At 38.7% G+C, this 20,512-nt stretch overlaps 1 protein-coding gene across 1 annotated transcript; it reads left to right on the top strand.

Annotated features, from left to right (window-relative positions):
- The first annotated feature begins 6,558 nt into the window (after positions 1–6,558).
- On the top strand, positions 6,559–19,962 carry plekhn1 (pleckstrin homology domain containing, family N member 1). The gene is made up of 16 exons (XM_079238816.1): positions 6,559–6,709; positions 8,376–8,466; positions 8,642–8,803; positions 9,724–9,804; positions 10,222–10,312; positions 12,052–12,185; positions 13,086–13,235; positions 14,141–14,221; positions 14,317–14,392; positions 15,071–15,216; positions 15,474–15,626; positions 16,278–16,520; positions 16,954–17,106; positions 17,386–17,628; positions 17,856–17,916; positions 18,817–19,962. Exons 1-16 carry the CDS (start codon positions 6,636–6,638, stop codon positions 18,999–19,001), a joined length of 2,124 nt encoding a protein of 707 aa, XP_079094942.1. The 5' UTR covers positions 6,559–6,635; the 3' UTR covers positions 19,002–19,962.
- Positions 19,963–20,512: the final 550 nt, after the last annotated feature.

Below are 20,512 nucleotides of genomic sequence, written 5' to 3'. Positions count from 1 at the left end.
AAATGAGTGAGAGAAACTAAAATATTTTACTTTTGGAATGTAGCTTTTTAGTGGTTGTACCATGCATGTTTTCGTATCCTCACAGGCTCCCATGAAGGAATATTTTAGTGCTGCTATGCCACACTAGGTGGCAGTAATGGGCTATGTCATGAACCCTTCTCACACCACAACAAAGCATGGGGGGGATGTAATAGACACCAACAATACGAGACATGCTATGTCCTGAGAACTGTACATGAGTTTGGATCCTTTTTGTATAAGAAACAGAGAAATATATTGAACTATACATATTTATAAAAGCTAATATATTCTGTTTCAGAGATGCTTAAAAAGGAAATAGATCCAAGACATGCCTATTTAAGAGTGTTTTTAATATATTTATTTAGATGTGTGGTGTGCAAATCGTCAGTGGCAATGACAAAGAGAATGTGGACAAGGGTCCAACTCCAGTTCTCTAGGGCCTCTTTCCTGCAGGTTTTAGATGTTTCCCTGCTGCAGCTCATCTGATTTGAATGACGTGTTACTCCAACAGCTTGTTCAAGTTTTGCACAAGCCTGTAAATGACCCCTGAATTTGAGCCAGGTGGGTTGCAGTAGAGAAACGTCCTTAACCTGCGGGATAGTGGCCATCGAGGTCCAGAATTGGTGATACTTTTCTTAGCGTGAAAGAAGTACCCGTTGAGTTATTTTTGGAGTTTAAGATGGCTGATTGTTGCATTATGCAGCATTTTGTTTGGATTTCTTAAATGTTTCTTCACTGCCACAAGCATGAACAAACGTGACACTAACTTATGTCTGTAATATTTGAAGAAAAAAAGAGAGGCTTTAATCACTTGCAAAACGATTGGGCATTCATTGAAAGAAATCCACATGATCTTAAATCCTACTTCTGTGTTATTTTAAATATTACTTTGAGAAAGAATCTTTTCAACACGACTGCTTCAAATTCCATAAATCAAAAACTAGTTTACTTTCAGTATACAAACGGTTAACATTTGGAGCTGTCAAGTATCCCTTTGTTTAATTACCTCAGTGTTTAAATGGAAGTTATTATATTGTACGAAGATTAATTATAAAGAACTGCTTAACTAACCTCAGTTTACCTGGCTTGTCTTCGGTGGGTAATTTCACCAATGAACATGCTTTATCTAAAATGTGTGACTATGAATCATCTTGACTCACTTATGAGTCAGTATCTGGGTTCACTTGAGTTAATGTGTGGTGCAGTGATACCATTTCAAACTTCTAGGAAGTTGCCTTTTCTCCTTATTTTAAAGGATTCTGTTGACCCGGTTCTGTTTTTTCTGAAACTACCTTTATATTTCATTAATGTGCAAGTGGACATGTGGCAGAATTGGAGCAGTGATGGCCTTATCGAGATGCTATTAATCTGTCAAGTTGAAGTGAGTCAAACAGAATTTTTATGATGAAAGGTGGACAAAACCGCAAAATGTTGGTTTCCTTTCTGTGGATTGAATTGTACATAAAAGATTGCTCAACTTAATCTTAATTCCATCTGTGCAATTTAAATGTGACTGTAGCTGTTTTACTTTGTGGTTATTGTAGTAATATTTATTTACATTTGTTATTTATGACATACTTTAAGATATTGAATTTTGCACTATTGTGAAGAGGAGCAATACCGTCTACTTAAGAGAAGAAATAAAGTTGACTTCAGATGTGAAAACTGTCTTGTAATTATTTTAAAGTACAGGTTGGCGCTGAGGAGACCCCATTTTCTGTAGAGAAAAAGCAACAAGCTTTATTCCTGCATCTGCAAAAAACAGTAAATGCAACTGGATAGAAGAAGCAGCTTAATTTACGATGAAAATGCAAACACTAAAGGTTGTTGCTAGTCTTGCAGTACACAGTTCCATGGTAACTTCCAAACATACTCCTCTTTCATAGTGATCTAAGCAGACAGCTGAACACTCTCACTTTACCCTTCTTGACCTCAGTCACATGGCATTCACACCTGTGGCTGCCCCTGTACTTGCTTGGCCAGATGAAACCCTGTCTCCAAAACATACAAATGCACACCAAATATGCACAAATCAGAATGCACAACTTCCTATTTTTTGTATGGGTGTGTGTATAGGGGGAGGACATAACAAACAGTAGTTTTTAAAACCTAGACAAACAGAGTAACTGGTGCTTCAAACATTAACTAAGTCCAAATGAAGCACCAGGTGTTTCTGTATCCATTATTTGGCCATTTGCCAGTTAGCCATGCATGGCAAGAAGAAACGGAGGGGTAAAAGTTAGTTTGGCAAAAGTAAAAGTGTTTTATCCACCAGCACAACTGAATCTGATAAAGTGATGCTTAGGATCATGTTATTTGCAACAGTTTGAGAGGAAGCATGTTAATTTTTAGATCAACACATTCATCTTTTATGGTAGTGTAAAAGAATTGCTTGAATATTTATGTATATAATATGCAGGACTTGTAAATGTACTCAAACTCATTGGTATTTGAAACTAATAGTTATAGTTACAACTACCCATATTAGAGTCTAATCAGTAGGTTTGCATCTCTGACTGCTGGGGCTACAGGTCACCTCCACCGATGTGAATATGCTAATGAGTTTATGGCCTGTCAAGACAAGAGTTTTGCCCCTATAGAAGTTGCAGAGGTTTATCTGGGAGTTAGTTAGTGCTCCTAGCATTACTAAAATCTCCTCCCTCAACTGGTGTCACCCCCGCATAGCCCTTACCACGCCAGAGTGAGGCAGTCACTTTCTCTGTAAAGAGAGAAGTGTCCTCTGTTCCAGTGTACCTACTGTGACAGACTTCACCTTCTGAGTTGCTGGATTTCCTAACCAGTGGGCTTATCACAAAAAACACGTTCCCTCAACCCTTCAATCAGACCTTTTACAACTCATGCAAATACTTTTAGAAGGTGAAAGGCATATCTCAAGAGAGATTTGTGTGCAGTAAGTGTATGAACAGTATTACTTCTAAATGCACTCAAGTAACTATAAATCACAGTTCAAAGACAGTTTAGTGACTGTGAAGGCCCTCCATCTGTCAAGAAATACTGTATACCTCTGCATAATACTGCATATTATTTTTTATAAGCCTATGTATAACACAAAGAAGTAAAATCATTTTACATTTCCAAAATGAGAATAAAATTATAAAAGCACAAAAATTTTGCCAGTGTCCAATAGCAAAGTTTAAGGATTCACATTAATCTACAAACTCTCTCTCTTCTTTCTCTGTATCTTTGTGTATAAGTGTGTGTGTGTGTGTATATATATATATATATATATATATATATATATATATATACACACACACACACATATATGTGCGTGTGTGTGTATGCACAAAAAAAATATAAAATTAGGGGGAAGGGCTTGATTAAAAAATTAAATATCTGCTTCGTATTTAATCTCAATCATGTTCCAATTGCATATTTGCCTCAAACCTTTAAAAAAAATAATAATGGATTTTAGTGGATGACTAAATCCAATAACAGACACAGACATTAATATTGTAAACTCAGGCTCTATTAATATCTGTAGAAATACATTTAATTGCATTTCAATTCAAAACTATAGAAAAAGTCCCTGACCAAAACTAAAACTACTTCAAGTTAAAGTTATATTTTTAGTACTTTGAAATAACAACTTTGGATTTCAGACAGAAAGACAGACAGACACAAAGCTTCATAGATTAAATTTTTCAGCTTTATTTGTATAGCACCACTTCACAACAATGTTGTCACAGGGCACTTTACATACACAAAACATTTCGAGCCAATTCATACATATCCTATAATAGAAACCAACTGATTGCATTGAGTCATGACTTCAATCCAATCCCCCATCCTGAGCGTGCACAAGGCAGCAGTGGGAAGGAAAAAACTCCCCTTTAACAGGAAGAAAACCTTCAGCAGAACTCGGCTCAGGGAGGGCAGCCATCTGCCTCGACTGGTTGGGGTGGAGACGACAGGAAAGACAGATCAACATGTACAACTGCACTTATTCAGGAAGACCTGCGGAAAAAAAGATAGATGGATAATATATCCACAATGCATAAATATATATAAATATACATTCAGACATCAATTCAGTATTTGAAGTGAACTTAAAGTTCATGAACTCTAATCTTTCATTCCCTTTTTTCAACTATTACTCAAGAAAACGGAAAGCAAAGTCTGAAGTCTTCCAACATATCTCAGTCATTTCTAAGGAAATGACAAGGAAGCATCAATTTGCTAATCGCCTTATTAGCACTACACACACACACACACACACACACACACGTGTATATATATATATATATATATATATATATATATATATATATATATATATATATATATATATATATATATATATATATATATATACACACACACATCCATAAAGTGCTTCACTTCAAATACTGAATTCATGTCTGAGGCGACATTTGCTCCCACATTTTAAAAAAATCACTCTTGATTTGTTTGTGCAGGATGTGACAGAACCAGATCTACAGAGGGTAGAAAGCTGATTTTGACTGATGTCACCTTCAAAGGAAAGCCGGGCTCAAATTAAGGTTTCTTTATGGTCATCGTGTGTGAGAATGTTGGCACTTCAGCTTCTCTGTTGGACACCTGATGTTGGGGGTCTTATGTCCAGGCTGTGTTTTTATTAGCCTAAGGTGTGACTTTGGCACCACTGCTGCTACCTCCTGAGTCTGGATAAACACAGGTGAGTGATTACTCATGGAAAATTTAGCCCATCAAATTGCCAAACAACATTAAATTAAATGGAATTCAAAAGGTCTTCTTTTGAACAAGTTTGACAATCATAGTAAAATGGAAATAGTTGTAAATATAAAAATACAAAGATTACAAAGATATAAATATAAGTTAAAAAAAAAGAGACATGTCCCCACTAATGAATGATTTAACATTCATAGAACTAATACAAGTTCATAAAATACTTATTTGGGAATTGTTATCATGGAGACTTGAAGGGGGAGGGAGAAATCAAAGTGGTGTTTTAATTCCCGGAATCAGAGCTGTTTTTGGTAAAGTGCCCGTAGCCTATTTTCCTTTTTCCTTCAAACAGTGTGACTCAAGCAATAGAATGTGAAAGTAAAGGTTTCGGATGAAGATGCTTATCTGAAAAAATTCTGGCCCAAAAATTCTCAAACATGCGTCCCATGGCCAGAGTTTTTCCTGTACATACACAATATCAAAAAGAAGTAATTTAAGTTGGCTTCAAACAAACCTTGGCAGCAAGGGAGCTGGAATTTACAGAATTTGACCTTAGGTGCTGTAAGCATCAAAAAGTCGACTTATTCCTCCCCTTAACCCCCATTTAGCAGAATTCAAATAAGACATATAAAGAAGACATAAGGAAATTCAGACTCTGTTAACAAGCAGATGACTTGTGCCTCAGGTGTATCCGTTTCAGGACCAGTTGAACAGGTTTGATTTAACTGACAAATCCCAGCACACATTTCATGAGGCAGTGGCAGCTCACCACAAGATAATGAACCTAACTACTGAGCAAACAACATGATCATGTGTTTTAGTGTTTTACATCTTGGTCTGATTGATAAAACCTTGTCATTGTCAATTTAGAGGGTGTTAACTCTGAAAAATTGCATGTTGTCTAGTGCTGCAAATGAAAGTCTACAGGTAATTAACTACACAAGGAATTAAAAAGGCTACTCTGTTAGCTGCTGATAGACAAGAAATAATGATTTTATATTTCCTAAAGTGGATTTATTTCAATGTGCTTTTCTTTGGAACACAACAGCAGGAGGATAAAAAAAAAGCTCCTTTAGGAATGACTCTTCATCCAAGTCTTGTGCTTAAAGCAAAAAAGTGGAGTGAGACACTTTTAGGTGATGGATATTTTACTTATGAACATCCTCCCTACATTCAAACAAGTTGTGTTTGCATACACCTCCAGCTGTATGAAAATTTTGACTGTTTACTTTAAAGGTGTCCCATTTAAACTATCCCCTCTTCGTACTGCTGACAGAAAAGTGACATGAAAAATCTCCTGTTTGAAATCAGATACATTTATCGCTGGAGGTTTGATACTACAGTGGTGTTCTATTTTTGTACTTTAATTGCACTTCCATGGAAACTGCTAAAGAAAAACAAAGTGATTGTCATAAAATTCCCCCAACAATTAGGTTTCATCATGAAACTTATGTTATGTTGGCCAGTAATAAATAGAATACTCAAGTGAGGAAAGACTTTCATGTCTGGGCATGCCAGCTGAAGTCTCCATCATCTCTTTGATTGACACCATCCTGCCCATTTCAGTGACCCGCTCATTGCAGTTGTGACCCAACAATGAGCTCCATTTGGCTCCTGGAAGGTGTGAAATGGCACACTTCTAGCCCAGACCCCTGCCTTTGTTGCTGGGGGTGATTTGGCAGACAGAGGTAGCTCACAGGGAGTGTGAATCCTGCTGCTTATTCACCACAGAGACGGTGACACAGTCCTCAACTCCACCCCTTTTTACGCAGACACACTCTCACAGTCTGACTTCAGCCCTCACTCTGCCCTCTTCTCACTCAGTACAAGTCTGACTTCTGCAGAGAGCACACACCTCTCTTGGATTAACCTCATTCATCACACACAGCATTTGTTAGGAGAGAAGACCCAAAGATCAGAGCAGCATGGGGAGCAGCATCTCATGTGTCCCCCAGCACAACTTCAGATTCTCCAGCAAGAGTTTCATTCGCAGAAACAGGTATGAAAATTCCAACCTGTCCAGGTATTCATACTGTACTCATGTCAGTGAGTTCACCGAACACACGTTGTGTCCTTGACTTCTCTTTGTTATTTTAAACTCATCATTTCAGCTGGAAAGAATTCTTGGTATTTCTCAGGGTTTGAGTGGAGAGGTTAAACAGCGGTTGTGAATTTCTCCAGCATTGGTTAAGGATCATATGAAAATACTGGATAGTCATTCAATAGCGCTTGAGAGGTGCCTGTTTGGCCACTGGTGTCAATGATCCAGTTGCCGTTTGCCTTCTCTTTGCATCTCAGTAAAGATGATCTGCCAGCTTACAGTAAATCTGTTTTCACCATGTCTAAAACTGTGGACATGATCCCACTCATGAGGCTGAAGTGTAGAATTATGTAGTTTTAAAGTCATTACATCTGATTTATCACCATAAATACATAAAGAAACTGCTTGGACGGATCTGATTCAAATGATTTTAACAGGGATGTATTAAATTACTTACATAAGTGGATTATATTTTGTTTTCTATCAGACATCTTCAACCCTCCAGGATTATATGCCTGGGCATGTTACAACTGCTGGACCATCACATCTGATGGTAATTAGCCCCATGAGGCTCCAGTCCACACTCTTATGTTCTGGACTGTATGATGTTTCAGAGTCTGGTTTTGCCAGACATGCTGTGTCGCTCTTAGTTTTCAAGTAAAAGCATTGTGATAAAAAAAAACAAAAAAAACAAAAAAAAACTTGTTAGCTCCAGGTGGGATTGATGGTTGATCTCAAACAGGGCGTTCAGTATTTCTGTTCTCTACAACCTTCTAACTTAATGTTTTTGAATCAGGTACAAATATACAACCTGTCTATTATTTACAACAAATTCGTGTTTCTCTTTGCAACTTCAAATTACATTTGTATTTGTAATGTAAAAGAAAAAAAAAAAGATTTAAAGGAACAGTGTCGTTCACTTGACACCCATGAATGATTAACACTGATCGTGGACTTCATGAATAGACAGTCTTTGATTCTCACCACAGTAACAAAAGCCTGTGTTGTTGGATAGGGATGACGCTGGCCCACATATGCACAGATAAGCTGTTAAACCCCAAGCTGAGGCTGTAAAAGCAGACCCCTGCCTTATCTTTGCAGTGAGTGTACTTCCTCATAAAGATTTGACACTAGTGGTAACAGATGAGGGACATGCAAAACAAAGAGGGACATTGAATGCTGATTTTCCTGTGAATATCCTCCTGTATTGCAAACACAAGACCTGATTGTTCTTATCATTTAAATAGCCATCACTGATGGAATGAAGACAAAGCAATGGGCTCTGACTGGTTTGCAGGACAAGAATCACAAAACATGTTAACAACCAATCAATTAAAACGCCTTAAAATAATTATATATATATATATATATATATATATATATATATATATATATATATATATATATATATATATATATATATATATGTATAAACTGCAATATTTGTTGTAGCTAGAGCAAATCCCAGCTGTCATTGCCTGAGAGGGTAAACCTTGAACACAACACGAGCCCATGGCGATGCAAACGAGACAAACGTCAGTCAGGGAGTTAATTAACTGAATAGATGGTAGACACTGAACACCAACAAGTAAAATATTACTTTTTTTCCTCGTCTTTTGAGCAGCAGTCGCCTATTTCGCAAGAAAAACCCCCAAGAGGGACAGGAGAAGTCCAACAGCATCATCAATATCTTGTGCACTGTCACTCCCAGAAAGGTAAAGAACACCATCACCTCCCTGAACACCGTAATAACATAACACTCAATCACCTGCACTCATGACAAAACTGCTTTAATGTCAACATGTCACATCTTTAATACAGTCTTTTTTTTTTTTACATTGAAGCATTTAATTTATGTCAATATTTTGCTAATGTTGTGACGGCTTGCAGGAAATGTCCCCTAAAGATCTGAAGACAATAGAGAACATAAAATGGGATCCTCCGTTTCCTTACGATCTGGCCAGTGGCTGGAAGAAGAGCAGTATCAATGTGAAGAATTACGGACGGATGATTCACAGTGCCAAAGTCCGTTTCCGTTTCCTGCACTGCCAGGTGAGTGGAACAACAATACACACCAGTGTCTGTATGATGAAATATCCGCAGAGCAGAAAACAAAAGCTTAAAAATCCTTGTTGATGTTTTAAACATTGACCAAGCCTACAATGACACATTGTGTCAGTCAACCATGTGAGTTCTGAAACACACACACACTCACCCACACCCCCCCCCACACACACATAATCACACAAAAACAAAACAAGTAGCGTAACAGGATGTTGCTCCGTAGCCTTTCAAACACACTGCAACACATGGTTGGCTTTGAGGCAGTGCTGGCTCTGAATAATCCCATCATTTTCCCACAACGCAAACTGCAGCCTGTGTTTGGACATGCTCGTTTCTGTTACAATTGTGAAACATTCCCAGCAGTGAACCTCGGGGTAGAGAGAGTTCCTCTGATCCCATGGGATGATAAAGGACATACCGGCTCCTTGCGGTGGGAATTGCAATTTTTCTGAGCTGTGACACAACACTGCACTGTCAGAAAGCAGAAAGAAAAGATTGATGAAGGGAATGACGTCGCACTCGCAAGAGAACACACTGTATTTATAACAAAAACTACAACCACAAAAATGTGTCCTGTCTTTTAAGCCAGAACATTTACATGAATCAGCTGATGATGTGTGAACAAGATGTTACAATGAAAGGAAATTGAGAGACATAATTAGAGATTTCAGTAAAGAATAATGTTGCAAGTATTGCCAGGCTGCAGAAACAACCATGAGAGAAGATGGTAGGACGGAGCCAGATGTGTACATGTAAAACTTCATGTCACTAACTGTGATCCAGTAGATTTATCTGAATGTAACTTTGATAACTGCTGCAAGATTATAGTTTTCATTTGCATTAATCATGCTTTAATCAAATACTATCTCTGAACCAATATAAGTCTTTGTCTTTAATTTTCTCTACAGGATACCCATGACTGCTACCTAGATCTCTTCCAAACACATCTTCATTTTGTCTCCAACAACACAACTGGACTAACATACCAGGTAGGTTTGCTCTCCTTTAAAGCTCTAATGCTGCATTCTCTCAAGATGTTTCTTTAAGAATGTTTTTTTTAACAGTTTACAACCAGCATTCAACCAGCACTCTTTTTGGTAAACAGAATGTGGTTATGTTTCCTTACCCGTCTCATAAAGTGTGAGCAGTCATTAATCATCCATTTATTATGCCTGCTGAGAATCCAGCGTCATGTCAGAAAGAGACAGCTACGCTCGTTTGCACTGTATTAGTCAATCTGCAAATGACTTCAAATGGAAAACAGACATAAATACATCACAGGCTTACGAGTCTGACCTCAGTGTGATGGTGATTCAAATGGAACATAAAGATGACTTTTGTAGAGAATACTTGAAACATATACCAAGTCTTTGGAGTGTGAAGAAACGCTGTTGTTTTATGTACAGGGCACTCTTCCTTTAAAAGAGCTCACCATCTGCAACCTGCAACAGAACTGCAACCACAGCCAACCCCAAGAATTCGCCTTCCAAATAAATGGTAAGTTTCTCTTCACTGAAAAGAATCCAAATAGCTGCGGGCATGTGGTGCTGGTATGTTCAAATGATCAGTTTAGTTTTATTGGCTGCGTTTGAGTTTAACTAATCAATCATACAGAATGAAAATCCAACAGATGTACAAGGTTGAAGCTTCCTTTCAACATAAAAACATAGACTAACTTGAACTGTCTCAAGAATGTTTTTTTTTATATTTATCTCTCATTCCAATGGTTACTTTATTTATTTTCTTCTACTTTATCACTGCTGGTGGTCTGTGTTGTCTGGCCGTCTCTTCAGTTATGGATCAAATTCTCTTCACTTAAAAGACTGACGAGAAACCACACTATTTTCAGGCAGTAGCATTTCCGATGTTATCACATTCTAGTGATTCAAAGGTGCCATGGTTCTCCTCACCTCTTTGACCTCCAGTCAAACCCTATGACTAACTAGAGCTGTGTCCCCTTCACCCTCAGTCAGGGGCCAAACCGGCCTTGAAGGCCCTGCTTGTTAGACAACAGGTGCACTTCAGTCTACCCAGCTGTCGTGCTGAAAAGCCCAGCTTCTGCTCTTAGCCCTGTCACTGCATTTAATCTATGGCACATTCCAAAAGCTGCTCAGGTTAATGTCTGATAGAAATGACACTTAGCTGTTTTTTCATTAAACAGAAATAAGCAGCTAGAATGTTTTTTTTTTTTTTTTAAAAAGCCATTGTGTGAGAATCCTTCTCAGTGATGACAGTTTAAGGTTTCTGTGTTTATATGTTTTATCATTATTATTGTTCAACAATCTTTACTGTCATAATACAGACAGTCTTCATCATATTGTTGGTTTTGTAAATTCCCAGACCCAGCTTGTTATTTTATGGTGTTGTTTTTCAGCTGTTTCATTGTTAAATAGTTTTTTTTTTTTTCATTTGACCTTCCGGGAGGTCTCACTGACAGGAATCACACAGAGGAAACATGATTAAATTCTGAGTCAAGTGAGAGATCTGATACAGAGATTCTTCCATGAGGCCAGTGTTGGTGAGCTGAAAGGTGACGAAGCAAATACAGCTCTGAAGGATGTTTAAGAATTCCTGGAAACTGGTCTGGTTTGAGTTAACGTGGCTGTGAAAGTTAGCTAATGATGCATAATTACTTTGACAACCGCTGTGAACTCTTGTTCTCTGTCTTTTTAGAACATTTGAAATAAACTTTAAGAGGAGTGAAATAAACTGGACTTTTCAAGGGAATGTTATGGTCAAGGCCTTTGATTAAAAACTGAGAAAACAAACTGAACAAATGAGAATTGAGCCGCGGCTTATTAACAAACGGTCAATATTCAGGCCCTGGTTTCACACAATTAAAATAGAACGCAATGTGCTGGGATGAAATCAGTGCTGGTTATCTCTGGAATGTGTGGAATAGATAGGTAAAGGGAGATTCCAGCTCTGATCATCCCATTTTCTGGTAATTCCTCTTGGATAAGCAGTCTGTGGGAAGAAGAGTCTGCTCCAATTTAAATGCCGAACACAGCAGGTCAAAAGGACTTTTTCCTAGTGAGGCTTACATGTGGTTTACAGTCCTGAACATGTGTTAACGTTTATTGTACCTGTTGCGTAACTTACGGTAAACAAAAAAGGAATGTGAATCTCATTAATGGCATGTTATCGTCACAGAAAGATGTTTGAAAAAAAAAAAGACTTTAAAAGTTAAAACCTTTGGGACCCTGTTTTTGACTTGTGACCTTTACACCTTGCAGGTGTCAGCCTCAACCCAATCATCGTTTACTGTACCAGCCAAGAAGAAATGGACATGTGGTTTGGCTTGCTCAAAGAAAATATCGAGGCTAATGGAGGCACTGCCATTGCACCTGAAAACTTCACCCGAGTTAAAGTAAGTTCACACACTTTTTTTCTGTTATATAATAATTTCTTTCGGCTTATCCCTTTAAGGTATTCGTGGTCTAGCATTTGGTCGAGGTAAATTTGCAGTGGCTTTGAAGAATTTCTTTAAAACAAAAAAATTGTGAAAATAAACCTGCCTGATCCAAACTATCAATTAGTTTGAGTATGTAAAACCCAAACTAGATGTTTGTTATAACACTGCTGTTTCAAAGTTCTACCTGTTCACTTTTGTTATATTATTATTAACTTTTTTTTGACACCTCAACTATTTTCTTAAAAAGATTTATTCTGTTTATTCTTGTCCAAAACTAATGGAAAAAAACATTGGAGAAACATTTTTCTCTGGCCTTTTAGTTAGTGTGAAAGTTAAAGGGTTAAGATAGCTGTTGTGTGTGCTACATGGCTGTCGTATGTTACTGGGACACTAATAACATATGCCACAAATATTCCACCTTGTGCTCTACTTACCCTGACAAGTCAAAATCCAGGTATAGATTAACTTTGCTTCCAGCCACTCCTGACTGAACAGGATTTGTACAATTGTGCAAGTTTGGTGAGTCATTTGGGTCACTTCTGGCTCTCCCTGAAGCCTGGATACCAGGGAGCGGCCTTGACCGCATCACTACCATCATCAAACTAACCCAGATCTGTACAGTGCTGACTCTACAACCACAGGTGTAGAGACTGATGAAACACACAAACTTAGTTGTGTCATGAGAGAGTAAACAAGTAACTGTAATAAGCCTTAGCTTAGAAGTTTTTTGAATGAAGAAAGGTGTGAAATTCCAAGAAGTCGATAAGTGTGTTTCAGCTTGCTTAGTACTGAAGTACTCTTCGTATTTATTCTGGTGTTGGTTTTGACTTACGTCATCTTGTGTGTTAATTATAGCTAAACCAAAACAAAACTTCTGAAGGAAGAGATGAACTAAGGAACTCAATCAACAGAGAACCCATTTATGAGTGGGAGGGCTCTCAGAAGGACAGCTTGGGCCCCATCACCTTCGTCACCAAAGTTCGACTGCAGCACCTGCCCTGCCAGGTAACAATTACACTGTTGTTTATAAAAAGTGAATCATTGTTACAGGAACCTGTCCTTCTATGGAAATGTACAGTACAGCAAACTGTTACTCGTGATGTAGACATGTTTTCAAACTCTGGGAATTTTTCACATGATGAATAAAAGCAGGATAACATCAGCTTTAAATCCAGTTGACTCACAGCTTTCAAATTGGGCAACATGCATTACCTCAACACAATGTCAGGATGGAGAGAATATGGTGGAGTCTATATTTTGGCAATTGACAAATCAGAAACACATACTGTATTTACTAAATTTATTTAATCAAAATGTTACCACTAAGTAACATAACCAGCTGACCATAATGTGACGCTGGCAAACCATTTCAGGTCCATAAACAAACAATGCTAAAATGGCCCCACATAGCAATAGATTAAAAAAAAACGGTAGTCATGATGCGACTTGCTCAGATCCTGTTAATTCTCTATGGGAAACATCGGCAGCTCTATTGATGTGATTTAGGGCATGGGTGTGTGAGAAGCATTTGCTCAGCTCACGCAGTGACTCGACTCACCTCACAGCTGGAATGTCAGCTGTCTGCTCAGACACACCCTCTGAGAGAGAAGAAACATAAACTCTAGGTCTGTCTCATGTTTAAAATGCCCCACAAACTGGTTTGACTGAGGATTTCTGTGGGATTTAAAATGCACCTCCCAAAACCAGTCAGAAAGATTATTTTTGTTCAAGTTATTTTACTTTTGCGAAAAATTTCTGTCCTTAGGAAGTATGTTGGGAGCTCTCTGTCAGTCTATTATAACATTGAAACTGCCTTCAGATACAAAGGAGAAAAATAGAAATGCAGTTATTAAATAACTTGAATATAGTTTGCCTAACTTCACACCATTCATAAAATTGTATATCCATAGGAGCAGAGTGATAGACTGCTGGTGATGTACCCATCGACCCTGATCATCCTGTCGGAGGAGAACGATGGCCTCTTCTATAAGGTACCATAACATCCTTGTCTTGAACTGAGAATATGCGCTACCAGTAAACTTTGTGTTTGCATGAGGGAGTTTGTTAAGAGTCATTCTCATTACAGGGCAAACTTCCACTCAACATGATTACTGTGACCACACCCTGTCAAGACGTCAAGCCCAACACCTTTATGATGGAAGGTAGGCATATTAATTCGGTTAACTGCTCCTTAACACACTAGATTGAATAAGTATCTGTGCATCATTATGCAAACACAGGTGGGGAATCAAGTTTATTCTTCCAAGTATGGCTGATTCAGCCATGATTGGTGTTATATAGGCTGTTATGAATTGGCCTTCATTATGTTTTCCCCTCTGTCTGTAAAGCGTCTTGAGATGGCATTGCCGTGATTTGACGCTATATAAATAAAGTTGAATTGAAAGTTGAATTGAATTGGTGACATGTCCTCTTTTAGGTCATTGATAATGAGTTTTGATAACTACTTGCAGCCTTACTACAAAGTTGTGATAATCCAAGCTAGAAAGTTTTTGTCCAAGTTTGATTTCTCACAATTCCAATTGAAATGACATGATTATACGAATTTTACATTCTGCTTGAAGACAGAGTGACATTGTTTTTTTTTTTTTGCATGATATAAATGTCATGTCATTTAAATGCACGTGTTAAATGGACTGACATTCCTACAGTATGCGTGCTCAATGATAGCCTTTGCCATGAATCTGCTAGCGTCACAGAATGTAACCCTTCTATGAATGAGCTGGTATTATCTCTGGTGAATAACCAACTTACTATGGCACATTCCAGCTAGCAAGTAGACCAAATGACAGGCTTTGTCACCCCCTCATTTCTCCTCCCAGGGAAACTGATCAACCCCATAGTGGTGTCCTGTCTGGATAGGAATGAGTTTTGTGACTGGATCCAGCATTTCAAAGCTGCTGATGTGCCTGTTCTCAGCCCTCCTCCCCCAGTGTATGACATCATCTACACTCCAACAAAAACAGAGGTGAGGGCTGCTTGCCTTCTTTTCCGGGGTCAAAAAATATTAATGATCCCTGAACTATTGAGCAAGTTATCTCCTGTAAGCCTGTGAGTGGAGTGAGTTTGAATATGTGTAGTGATAAAGGAGACCTGCCTCTTTTGTAAACATACAATCAGCACAGCCATAAATGTCCGTTTTACGTACCAGTACCAGTACCAGTACCAGTACCAGTACCAAATACTTAGAAAAATTAATATATACTTGTCTCATTTAATCTCTAGGCTCCACAGTTTGACAGATGGAGTGGAAACAGCCAAGGAAAAGTGGGCTCTATTAAGTGGACCCAGTCATCAAGTGCGCATGGGTCCCAGAACCTTCAGTTACCAGTTCCTAAAGAAAACCCTCTTTCCCCAGGATACGCTGAGCCTCTATGTGTAAGTCTGTCTCTCCGTGCTGAACTTCAATCTTTACTGACCTTACAAATTTAATATAAGCTATAATTGCATAAGTATAAATGTGATAAGTTGGTTATGTTCTGCAAAAAATCTGCACTTGGCTGACAGAGATGAGCAACACATTTCTTTATCAAAATGAATTATCATGCAAAGCCCGGAGTGTTCCTGTTACACATGCAGACATGTTGAGTCTCGAGCCATCAGAAGGGTTAAGCAAATTATATTACTTTCTGTTTGAGCTGGGAAAATAAGAACGCTCCAAATGATTATTCAGCAGAAAAAAAGAAGTTTGCTTGTTAATTTCCAAGTCCTTATAAAGTCCTGAAGCACTTTGTGTTATGAGGAGATTTGCCCAAACTCCCCCCAGGAGAGCGGCTGTGCTGGCTGCTGCTTGCCCATCCAGTTAGCTTAAAGAGGGGGCTGAGTGATGAGGACAATTAATCTTCTGACCTTGATCATCTCTCTTCATATCAATTTAATGAAGACATTTTTCCCTCTCAGTTAGATGTCTTTTGTCTTTAAAATCAGAATATGTACTGAGAACTGAACATTTAAAGTACCTGATAGTAAATATGTTGTGAATGCATATCTCTTCGCTAACTTTCTCCTCTGTTTATGTTGTTCTTACAGTACTCTTCCAGCCGACCCTCCTCAACTGAGACTGCTTGGCTGGGCAGCAGAAACAACAGCGTGTCTTCCCACACCAGACCAGAGCGTGACCCACGGCCTTTGTCGCTGCGCTACTCCTCCTCCCAACACAACTCCTACCTCCAGCCTGCAGAAAGCTCTGTGTCGTCTCAGGTCTATAGCACACCCTACTCTGCCCTGCATCGCACCAGTCCACAGCGGCTAGAGAAAGCCCCACTTGTCAAGGTAATTCAGTCTGGCGTCTAACTTGACAACCGAATATTCCCTTTGGGACAGTTGACTTACTTTACATGCCATGTGCACAGTAACGAAAATAGTCACACCAAGCAGAAGACTGAGAGGGGCCGTCTTGTACAGTATATGGTGTTAACAGATGGGGTAACATTGGCATTTGTGCATACTGAGGTTGAAAGATCAATCTACTTAATGATGCACAGAATTAAATATCTATTATGATCTATAAACAACTATAGGCCAGTCTGAATGAAGATAAAATCAGATGATATGTCTGTTGCACCCCTGCCGGTTATCAGAATTGGCATCAATCCCAAACCTCAATTTAGACATATTGCCAAGGCCAAAGTGAAGCTAAACTATTGATTTTGTTCTCTGTCTTCCTCATTAATTCTGTTTGTTTTTTTGTTTGATCAACGATCAGTCTAACAGCTGGAGCACACCGCAGACATCCCTGAACTACTCCCTAAATGTCCCACAGCGGCACTCAGATATGTGCTCACGACAGCGCTTGTCGCCACTGTACGACGAGCCCTGCAGTCCAGAAATCTACTCCCTAGAGGAGGCCAGACCAGTGGTAAGTGGGTCAGTGATACTGGATCCGTAGTGTCAGTTTACACCTGCACCTGATATAAAGTCGTGTTTACGCACATGCACACATCTCTGTATGTTTTTAACTTAATGTGGTGGTTGGTTCCTTAAGGGTGTTAAATCTTTCAAAAGGATATTAAAAATAATAATTTCTTCATTTAAGTGTCAACCATTTCTTCACAGTGTAAGTCTAACAAAATCAGGTTTATTACTTTTTACAAGCTTATATTAACCCTATTCTGACATGTCTTGGTCTGTTCTTTAGGACCAGAGCTGGCGTGAACCAAGTCAGCAACGACACCAACATAACAACTCCCAGCTCCTCCCCTCCTCCTTTCAGCTCCAGACCCCTCCACTGGGCAGACGCTGCAGGAGAAGCCTGGTCCTGAACAACTCCCAGAGACCTCTGAGCCTTGAAATGGAAACTCCCCAAAGCCAAACAGAACAGAGAGCAGAGGCTGTGTCGAGGTTAAAGCTGCTGCCCATACCCAGCCTAGTGCAAGAGCAGGTGAGGAGCCTATATACACTCATTTCACTGGACACTCTGGTTTCTGGAATGCAGTGTTACAAAGTAAAAATGCTGTCATGCTGTGTGGTAGTGGAGCAACCATATATACTTGTTCTGCATGTGATATTTAAACAGATGCTACAGATTAAACACATATTTAAGGAACACAAAAATGTTTGTTGAAGTTCATCAGAAGGGATTTTCCTTGTTTTTCCATCTGTTGACAGGTGATTCTCCCAGCAAACTCTGTGAGGAACACATCTCAGATGCCTTATAGTTACTCACCAGGTAAGAACGAAAGGCATTCAATTATACTTTTTGTTTTACTGTGGATAGTGGGCCACGGTGTGAAGAACAAGATCATTTAAGTGCCTTTCAGAGAGTTAAATAATGAAATGAAAAATACTTTATTATTCCCTAAAGGGAAATTCAATATTGTAGTAGATAATTAACTAGAGGAAGTCTTGTTCTGGAGGCTGTTGGCTGCTGGCAGGAATGATCTTCTGTATCTTTCAGTCTTACAGCGGACCTGAAGAAGCCTATCATGGTTTTCCGTTTTGGGATTGAATGCTGTTTTCATGCATGGCTAGCTGAATTTATAGCTCCAGTGACAAACAATGTGCAGACTTTCAAATGTTTCACACTGCTGCATCATATTTCCTCATGTGTGTCGTGAAAGTCAGCAGTGCATGCCACTAAGGACGCAGAACATTGCTTACTTTCCATTATGTCAAAATGAAAGCTGAATGCATTTGGATTTCATTGTTTGAACTCCATGTTGTCAGCAGGCAGACAAATGGGTAAAAGGTCACAGGGTTGAAGGTGTATGCAGTGTTGAAATGTGCCACTGAAATGCACCTTAGTGCAGCTTCCTGTTCCCTTTGTGCAGATGTCCCGAGTAGATGGCACGGTAAAAGAACACAGTTCCCGAACTGTGCAGGATAGACTTTAATGCTGGTTCGTCACCTTGCCATTTCATTTATAAGGTTAGATCTAATACTAGACAGGAAATACCAAAGAAGGTGGTGCAGCAGTGGCATGTTACACGACAGGTTTCACAGTAAAGTTATAATTTGAGACAAGACAAAAAACTCCATAAATACTATGATACTGTTTATATAATCAGGGCGAGGTTTTTCTTTCATTGCCTGAAACTAATAGCCTGGGACTCATCTTGAACCCTTACAGATCACCATTCGTACCTCGAACCCGCAGATCCAGATGACCAGGAATTGGACTATGACAACATTTGGGACTACGACTGTGAGCCTGGAATGATTGAGCCAGCGTCTGGAATGTCAGCTCAGTGGACAGGATTAAACTTTGGGGCCAGAGGCCTTGGAGCCATGGCAACCCAGCAGAGATGGTCATAAAACAAAGAAACAGCCTGGCACTCGTCTGGACGTGTGCAAACAACAGATCACTATCAGAAAGAATGAAAGGCAACAAGCACAGCTAAAGTTGCTCCTTGCGTGTACAGTATGAAGCAGTGAATCCCTAGAACTGCTTCATCAGGCAGTCAAGCAGAGGAGTGAAGGAAGCAGGTATTAAAAAAAAGCAAAAAAAAAGCAGAAAACAAGAGTTTGACAGTTACAGTTGTCTGTTCAATATGTAGCATTTAAAAGACAAGACGGCAGTGTACTGTACTTTATGTATAACTTTAATGTTGTTCATATTATTTACTGAGTAATTGCAGCCATTAAGTATTTTCTAACAGGCTGTCCATGTTTTGTTTCTTTTGATGTTTATTTTACACTATAGAAAGCATTCCTCCAGGGCTTGTCGTAGTAAAGAATACATGTATATTTTTGTATATTTTGTACACTTATTTTATTCTGCTGCACTGTCAAGGCAAATAGATGTGGTTTAAACTTGTGCTAATATTAGAATAACTGGTACTGATAGTACCGTACTGATACCAGTGTGACTTCTTTTTTAATTATTGTTTGATGTGTTTATTTATATTTGGAAATAAAACTAAAAATCCAACAAACATGTTTGTGCCAGTTTATTTTACATATCGCCGTAGCACTACATAAAGCCCCTGTTTTCCAATTATCATTTTCAATATCCAGCAATTTTATATACCTAGTTGTTTCATTGCAGTGTCATGTGAGTCTGGCGCCTGTCCCAACAACATCTATGCAAGGGTCAGCATATACCCTGTAAATATTACTAGAGAAACAAACAACCACTCTCTCCAATAGTAAATTCAGAGTGACTAATTCACCTAAAATACACGTCTTTGGACTGTAAAAGTTGGACTAACCTTGTAGAAAAAAATACAAACTCTACAGAAAAAGGCCTTGGCTTGAGCCTGTCTCTCCTCTGGTACTTTCCTCTCCCACCTGCAGCCCAATGAGCTGATAAAAAGAAGTTATCTGCTTCTTATCAGGTCTTAAAATGAGATGACTGAGATTAACTTTTGGGTTTTCTGCAGTTTCTCTAATGATTGCACAGTCTGACCTTAAATTTGCAGGGATGTCCATTCCTGACTAAACCTGTTACCATCTTGAATCCTTTTCACTATGAAAATGATCTAAATGGTTGTGAAACTGTTCTCTGCTTGATAAGCGGCAACAATAGCTTCTGTAAGCTCAAAGATCATGTCTTTCCTTTAAAGCATTGTATTACCACACACTTGGATGATCCAGGCCAGCAAACTGACTAAACATCTACTTCTACAGAGGTGCTTACATGTACTCTTGCTGATGATCAGTCAGTGAAGTGAATTTGTGAAGTGAATCCCTCCGCCCCCCCAGCTGAGGGATGAACAGTGGCCTTTTTTCTGTAAGGTCAATACTATACCACAATGTAGCCTTAATATTATTATTATTATTATTATTATTATTATTATTTATCATCATTATTATTATTATTATTC

The sequence above is a fragment of the Telmatherina bonti genome (genome assembly GCF_933228915.1).
Source record: "Telmatherina bonti genome assembly, chromosome: 4".
NCBI classification, from domain to species: domain Eukaryota; kingdom Metazoa; phylum Chordata; class Actinopteri; order Atheriniformes; family Telmatherinidae; genus Telmatherina; species Telmatherina bonti.
The sequence above is the reverse complement of the archived record's forward strand: the minus strand, read 5'-3'. Positions and strand labels throughout refer to the sequence as shown.